This window comes from Nuphar pumila, chromosome 13, assembly GCF_984573655.1.
Source record: "Nuphar pumila chromosome 13, dmNupPumi1.hap1.1, whole genome shotgun sequence".
Taxonomy (NCBI): Eukaryota; Viridiplantae; Streptophyta; class Magnoliopsida; order Nymphaeales; family Nymphaeaceae; genus Nuphar; species Nuphar pumila.
In genome coordinates, this window is record NC_143261.1 from 39,995,005 (window position 1) to 40,003,346 (window position 8,342).

The 8,342-nt window shown below is 37.9% G+C and overlaps 1 protein-coding gene across 3 annotated transcripts in view; it reads left to right on the top strand.

Moving 5' to 3' along the window:
• LOC149818267 (uncharacterized) overlaps nucleotides 1-7,292 on the top strand; it is a 32,873-nt gene extending 25,581 nt beyond the window's left edge. For all 3 annotated transcript variants that reach the window (XM_089984161.1, XM_089984163.1, XM_089984162.1), the window contains 2 exons: nucleotides 5,898-6,065; nucleotides 6,147-7,292. In XM_089984161.1, coding sequence (XP_089840287.1) covers nucleotides 5,898-6,065; nucleotides 6,147-7,055 — 1,077 coding nt within the window. In that variant the 3' untranslated portion in view covers nucleotides 7,056-7,292. The remainder of the gene's footprint in view (nucleotides 1-5,897; nucleotides 6,066-6,146) is intronic.
• The last annotated feature ends 1,050 nt before the right edge of the window (nucleotides 7,293-8,342 follow it).

Genomic DNA, 8,342 nt, shown 5'->3' on the forward strand with positions numbered 1-8,342 from the left:
TGTATTTTGTATTTTATTGGAGATCTTAATGAAAGATGAATTATTAAATAAAGTTGTTTGAATGCTCTACAAATATTCATATTCTTGCTTTTGTAAAGTTTTGTCTAATTTATTTAAGACCTAAAGACATATATGAACAACACTATAATCACACACCCTAAGACATTATGAGCCGGTTTTGGGCGTGACACCTTGTGTCCTAATTTATGAAAATTATTGTCATACCAAGTGTATCCGCACGATGTTCCTTTTCTATATCCATAATCATGTGACATAGCCCTTTTCCCTCTCTTCTTTTTTCCCCTAAAAGTATTGCCCTTCCCCTCCTACTCAATATCAATTTCTTCAAATGCTTAGATATGGATCCTGATCCGATCCAATCTCACAACATATATATAGGGTTAATATTTGGTGCCTTTGAAGGTACCAAGCTATGTGGAACTATTGAGCTGAAAATCATACATTTTATTTTTTTTTTAAATTAAATCTTATGGATGTGATCTACAATGTTTGTTTAGTGGGAAATGAGTTTTCAATCATATGATTGTGACACATAAGCAGGTTTTTTAAGGGCTTAAAAATGAACGGTCTACAATGCACTGAAATTTCATGACTCAAAAAATCATATTTTTGAATCGAAATAACACAATCCAAGGATTGATCCTTAGCAAACAAACCTTCCTCAACTGATCTATGTGGTCAGATTGAGTTGATAAAGCTTGAACCTATGCTTTTCATCTCAATTGTTTCATATAATTTGGTGCCTTCAAAGGCACCAAATGTTAAACCCATATATATATTATATATATATATATATATACATACATATAAGGTCACAAATATTGGTCTTGGCACATATAAGGCAAAATCTCGGGATATTATATGTTTTTCAATAAATCTAGGGAAAATATTTAAAAAATAAAAATTAAAAAATAGGAAAAAACATAAAATCTAGGGATTCCAGACAAGCTTCCTTCTTTCCTTTCCTTCTTGTTTCCTTTTTCCCTTCTTTCTTCTTTCCTTCTTTCCTCCTTTCCTTTTTTCCTTCTTTTGTTCTTTCTTTCCTTTTCCCCTTCTTCCTTATTTCCTTCTTTTCTCACCTGTCACTGACAAAAGAAACACCATCTCACCTTCGTTTTTCACATAAAGATCCTTACACCTTTTCTCTTATCTAGGATCCAATTCATGTGGAGTTCCTTCATAGAAACAAAAGGGGGCAAAGGAAAAAACATGCACAAGGGCTTGTTTGATCAATTAATTTAAACACTGAAATTAAAGTATGCCTTATAGCAAGAACTAGGAAGGTATCTGACTAATTTGGATGCGTAGATTGCATGGGCAATGGACCGATCCCGCAACCAAAAAGTTGGCTTTGGTTCTTGCCCTGTTGCAATTCAACCTTGCAAAATAGTTATTTGCTCAAGTCTAACCTGTACCAGATGCATCCACCATGATTTCATGATGGAGCTGTCTTCTTTCTTGGCTGAAGACAGAATGTTAATGTTAAACTTAACATCAAATTCTAGTAGCATGATTTAATCTTATTGAAAGATGGTCGAGGAATTCACCTTGTGTACATTGCTACAGACTTGTTATTTTGAAACTTAATCCTTTTATATTCTGATTCTGCAAGTAAATATCTTCATACGATATATAAGTCCCAGTTGCTGTCGGTCAGTCACATACATAACACAATTGAGAAAGCCCGAGACATTATTTTATGTTGCATATCTTAGGAGTAGATATATGCATACCTGTAGGAATCTGAAGTAAAACTTTAGGAGACAAGGTTGTCATCACATACACAACTACAAATTGGTCATTCTTGCACATAGTAACATAAACTAGATTTTGCAGTTGAACCCTTTTGCTGGTCTCCTATTGTAATCTTGCTTGGCAAACACCAATGGCATAGGTATAGTTCGATCAAGGTGACCATTGAATGATAGCTGCTGATAAAGGAGTGATTATTTTTCTCATGTAATATTGGATCTGTCCAACCTTTCAGTAGTTGATTGACTGATGAAGAATTTACGGTATTGGTAGTGGAAGAAGAAGCCATAAGAGTGACTCATAGGAGAAATGAGCAAATGACACTGGCTGGAACAATCCAGAAAACATATTGCATGTTCTTTCCCCTTTTTTTAAATATTTTAAATTTAATAGGAATGATCAGTTAGAAGATCTAAACGACAATTTAAATACTGTCCAACAACTTTGGATGTGGGATGATGCATTCAGGGTTCAGAAGCAGGGAGATTTGACTGTGGGTCTGCTGATATCAACAGATGATTTCCCTCACTTTTTAAGAATAAAAACCAACCTAAGTATCAGACCGAATTGTCCGGTTGCATCAGGAAAATACGGATATCAAAAAATGTACAATGTATTTATGATGCATGCCATCCTTTCTTCTTCTTCCTTTGTTTCTTATTGAGAGAGAGGGAGAGAGAGAGGATCAGGTGCAATGTAATTGCACACTTTTAGTGTGCTGCTGCTGCACCTGATCACCCTCCATTTTTAGAGGGAGGATGAGGTGCAATCTTTTGTACAATTTTAGTTGGTGATCACCCACCATCTTTGAGGTACAGCCTGTCAGCTGCTGGGCCCAACAGCAGATGGTGGGTGATGCAGCACACTTAAAGTGTACAATCACATTGCACCTGATCTCAAATCCTATTTTTAGGATACAACCTGTCAGTTGTGGGGAAAATGGAGGGTGATCAGGTGCAGCAGCACACTAAAAGTGTGCAATTACATTGCACCTGATTCTCCCTTAATATTCTCGTCACCCCAATGCCCCCAATGCATCTTGCAGTTCAAGCACCCCCAACTGGATCTGAAATTAGGATCTTTATATGATATACTTCAATCTCATATCAGTAGATTCATGGTCTGACCCCTTCCCCCCTTCTCCAATCGGACTAGAAATCCACGACTTTCTTTGCATTTTGAAGATATTAAATGCAAATGAAAAAAATAAAACATCCTGCTATGATTTTGATGAAGATATAAAAAAACACTCCTAACCTATCTCTCTTGCCCTTGTAGGTTGTTGAAGAGTCAGAGGCAATTCAAAATGCTGTGAATGCGAAGCAAAATCTCAGAGAGAGAGAGAGAGAGAGAGAGAGAGAGAGAGAGAGAGAGAGAGAGAGAGAGAGAGAGAGAGAGAGAGAGAGAGACTACCAAATGATCTGATCTGTTTGGTTCTATTTCTTTTCCTTGTTTCCTTTGGTTGGTGGAAGAAGAATGTAGTTGACTTAAAGTGCATATGAGGAACAATTAGAAGAGTGCATGAAAAGCAAGTAAAAATAGGCTTCAGAAAAGGATGAATGAAATACATAAAGGTGAGTATAGAGGAGAGAATATTGGAAGAGGATAGGCAAGTAAGAAGTAAAGAGAAAGTAATAGGGGGATCAACCAGTCACAGATGGTAAGGAAATGAGAACCTCCGACAATGTTCTCTAAATCACCAAAGTGGATACCCAAAAGAATCACAATAAGATCCACCGAAAATACCACAAAGAACCACAAAATAGGCTCACACACAAAAGCCACTCAATGGGCACACAAGGAACACTCACAAATATAAAAATATTATTTTATTCAAGAGGAATCCATGCAAGAAGCATTACATTTGAGAGGGGTTTCACTCCTATTTATATACAATGTAGAGAGTCTCTTTGGACCTGCTCCAATGACTCCTTTTGACAAGTCAACCTTGTGTTGACTAGTCCAACTAGAACTAAAAAATAAAACTAAAAATCCAACCTAGTTACATACTATGTCACAGGGACTCGGCCATCTGGGTGCCGCACCCGCGTCACCCGGTGCGGTCAACCTGACCCTGGGTGTGTTGACCGCACCCATGGTCATTTATGTCCAACTTTTGGATTATATATATATTTATATTTTTGCTGCACCCCCGCACCCAAGTTTTTTGAAAGTGCTGCAACCCCGCACCCGCACCCATGTGACATAGGTTATATATATATATATTTTAACACAGATATCGGTGATATTTTCAAAGTATTGCTATATTAACACTGCATTTTCAGCAAACAATATTATAGGCAAAATATCATGATATTTTGAAAATATCACCAATTTGATTATAACATGATATTATCGATTACTTTTACTGTTTGTATTTATTTCCGACATCTTTAATATATTTTTCTTCTTTCTTTTACATTTTTTACTTGTTTCTTTTATTACATATGTATTTTATTGTCCAAACATGATATTTTCTTACTTATTTTTGTTATTTTTATATTTTTTTAAAAAATTTAAGCATCAAGATTTTCTGAGATTTATCACCAAATCTATAATATTGCGAGAAATAGCTTTATGAGATATAGTCGATATCGATATTTTTGACTATGGAACCAACAACCTTGATTTAATCAAGACTTGCTGCTCGCCTCTCACTAATACCTTTGGAAGCTTGCCTAGAAGTATGTGCCTTGCAAAAGAGTGAATATGAAAATACGAGTGGAAACACAATGCAACAAAGGATTGATAGCTATGTCTAGGGCTACACATCCTTTTGATGTTGTTGACATAGTGAGTAGAGTTACAAAAATACTTTGCTACATTTTATTATCACAACTAATGGAAAATTATGGACGTACCATGAACTTTAAAATATATTTCTGAAGAACTATTTCACGCCTTCCTCAACAAGATTGTTTCAAGTAGTCCTAGATGCTATTAAACCCCATCACATAAGGTTACATGGTTCATTAATTCAAGAGATTTTAGAAATGCTCATTGATATTTGTAGGATGTAATCTTCCAGTTGAAGTACCCTCTAGGCCAAGGTTGCCAAGGAAAGTAATAGTACTGAAGCAATGAGGGAAGTGGGATGAGTTCATTTAGGTTCATATAAAGTGGGACATGAGAAGAGGCTGGGCGATGTCTGAGATGTGACTGAGGAAGTTTTTGAGAATTTAGAATTAAAAGGAGTCAAAATTATCATGCTATATGCTTCTACTAATTAGGTAACTTGTTTGCCTTTAAATCTTTTCATGTAATCTAAAATTTATTTCTCATTATAATTATACAAAATTTGATATGAATGGTCTTAAAAAAAAACAAAAATCAATATTAATAATGTCAAAAATTGATAAGAAGCAACATATTAACTTTTGTTCTTATGTGACACCATTAACTTCCCTTATTCTTTTAGATGGATTACTAAAAGACTGTTTAATAAAAGTACATCTTTTTTTTGTGTTAATGAAGTTAAAAATGAACTATCATTTATAATTTGCCTTTCAATTCAATTAAAATAACTCTTATTATTGGGATCACAATTCTTTAATTGTGTAAATTGGTTGCATTTTTAATGGAAGTACACTTGTGTCTAAAATCTTGTGTTGATGAATGTGCTTCCTATAACATGTGAAGTGAACTTCAAAAGCATCTAGTTTCCGGCTTCCAAAATGACTTTACCATATGTAGAAACCTCTGGTAACCATGTTCTGGATGTATTAACCTTAGTAGGAACATGTTTGTTTTGGATAGTGAAATGTGGGTGCCAGTCAGGTGAATTGCCATTATTGAATTTGGCTGCATATGTGCTGCATCTGATTTTCAAGGGTATTTTCTATAGCAGGGCTGTAACAAAGCCATTCATCTTGAGATGGATGAACATCCGGTAGTGCAGGATAGGGTCATGCAGCCATTATCTCCAGTATGGTTCCATGTCATGTCTTTTCATCTCAAGATGTGGTTCCTTCCAGTACTGCTTTTAGATAGCAATGCTGCATATTCATAGTCCAGAGATCTTTTTTTTAATCATTCTTTTTTCTGGATTTTTCTTGATTTTAAGGTGGCCTTTACTTTCATCTTCTGTTATCTGTATTAAAGTGGCTGTTTAATTGTTTCTGCAGCAATCATCTGTCCCGGGAGCTTTATTCTCAGCCGATAAGCCTCAGTCTGCAAATGATACCTGGAGAAAACTGCACTCTGATCCACTGCTCTTGATTCGTCAGAAGGAGCAAGAGGCCCTGGCAAAGATAAAGAACAACCCAATCAAGATGGATGCCATTAGAAACTCTGTAAATTCCAGTCCTCGTCCATGAAAATTTAAGTTTTTTAAAAGAAATTCTAATAACATGAAGCTGTTTCTTTTCTTACAGATGAAAGAGAAGGAGGTGGAGAAGAGGAAACATGAGAAGCATCACAAGAGGTCAGATCATGACAAGCATTTAAGGGTTGGGCGCTTAGGATCTGAAACTGATGACAGTGAGGAGCATAGGAGGAAGAGAGGACAACACCATGATGATTACTCGAGTGTAACTAAGAAAAACAGCCGAGATATGGATGGTAGCAGAAAGAAAGAGAGCAAGAAAAGTGGCCAACTTGATGGGTCAAGCATTGTTAGGAAGAAAGATATCCGAGAAACAGATGAAAGCATGGGGCAGAGGCAGCATCTTGTTGTTTCAAGAGATAATGAGTGGAAAAGTAACCAAGAAACTTGTAGTAGTGAGAGGGAACGGGAAAAGAGATGTCAAGATCTTGTTGGATCCAGTGTTGGTAGGAAGAAGGAAAGTCAAGAAACCGATCATAGTGGAAGGAAAGAGAGTAGGAAGGCCAGATTTCATCCTGATGCATCAAGTTCCGACAGGAATAGAGATAACCAAACAAAAGAATATCATGAACGTGTACACCCCAGTCAGCATATTGCATCTGATAATCGACGTGTGGAGGATGAGTTAAAGAGAGGGTATCCCCACGCACATCAAAACAAGCTCCAATCAGGAAAACTTTCTGAAGAAGAGAAGGCAGCCCGGCTTCGTCAGATGCAACTTGATGCTGAGACGCATGAAGATCAACGATGGAAACGTCTTAAGAAAGCGTCGGAGGTTGATGCCCGGGAGGAAATCAACCAAAGGGCTTCTGGCAGAAATTTCATGGATGCAGCTCAAAAGAGCATATATGGTACACAGAAAGGGGGAAGGTCTACTATAGCAGAAAGCGTGCGGGAGCGGACTTTCTACCTGCAGGGCCGATCAGAAACTGAGGAAGGAAACACTTTTAGGCGGTGAACAGAATCCAACAAACTGCAACGTTGTGAGCAAGTATAATTAGGAGAAGGCCGATGTCAAGTGGCTTCCAAACAAGTTGAGATCCTGACTCTCACACTCGGTGGATCCCCTGGGATGTCATCCCTGAGTTGTGGCTGGTCCAACATGTCCTGCAATTCTTCAGCACTAAGCAGAATCAAGATCAGTTGAACTGCATTTAACTCTACGCTTTTCATGTAATCCATGATCTTGCCACAATATGACTGTGGTCTTACCTTACATCCTAAAGGGTGCGTTTGACGCCCCATCTTTTTCAGTGGGTCCCACGTGCCCAAGCAAACACGGGTGGATTTCCCCCCCACGTTCTGGGGGAAGTTTCTCAAAAAATAGGAGCCTTTTTCTCCCTGGCGGGGGCGGGGGCGGGGTTCTGCCCGGTGGAACTTCTCCCAGGACCGGCATAACCTTCTTCTGGGCGTCAAATGCGCCCTAAAAGTTTGTGGTTGGTTCAATCACAGTTAATTTTAAATCTGTTTTTCTGCACGCTTATGGTTCTTGGATCTTGATCTAATTTGTTTGTTCATGGATTTTCCAAAACCAGCCTGGTCCCAGGTTTGATGCAGGTCTCATGAGAATCTGCCTGTGAACTTGTGGTGCATCTCCCTAAAGATTTCCAAAACCAGCCTGGTCGCAGGTCCGAGTGCACTTGTTTATTTTAATTGCTGAAATCAAGTGGAAGAATAGGATTTACAGTGTCTGCAGGCTGCAGCCATTTTTTTACTTTTTCTTTCCTCATTTGTTAGAAGTCATTGGATATTTGATTCGGTGTAACTGGCTGACGCTGTTGAGCATGGTGTGCATGCCAAGAGGGTTGTGGATAAGATGCGGGCTGTGGACCTGGGCTTGATCAGCATGATATGAAGGCGAAACCATGGTTATCCTTGTTGTCTTGTAGATTAGCTCTCTCTCTCTCTCTCTCTCTCTCTCTCGTTAAAGCGGCATGATCAGGGGAACATGTGTGGCCTTAGTCATGTCATACTCTGGTCTCTATTCATCCGAAAGTTCCCGGGGCACCTTGTCGGATTTTTAATCTCCTGCCAACTTTTTTTTCCAAAGGCTTTTTAGCGTGCTGCGTGAATAATACTTGGATGCATAGGCTGAATTTTGTTAAGAAAATTTTACAAAAGCACGCTCAACTTTTGACCTATTTACAAAAACAACCAAACCTTTCAAAAATCAAGGATAACTGCCTTCTCAAAAACACTTCTCCCTCACTTTCACTTAGCTGGCTTTACCATGATTAATTCATAT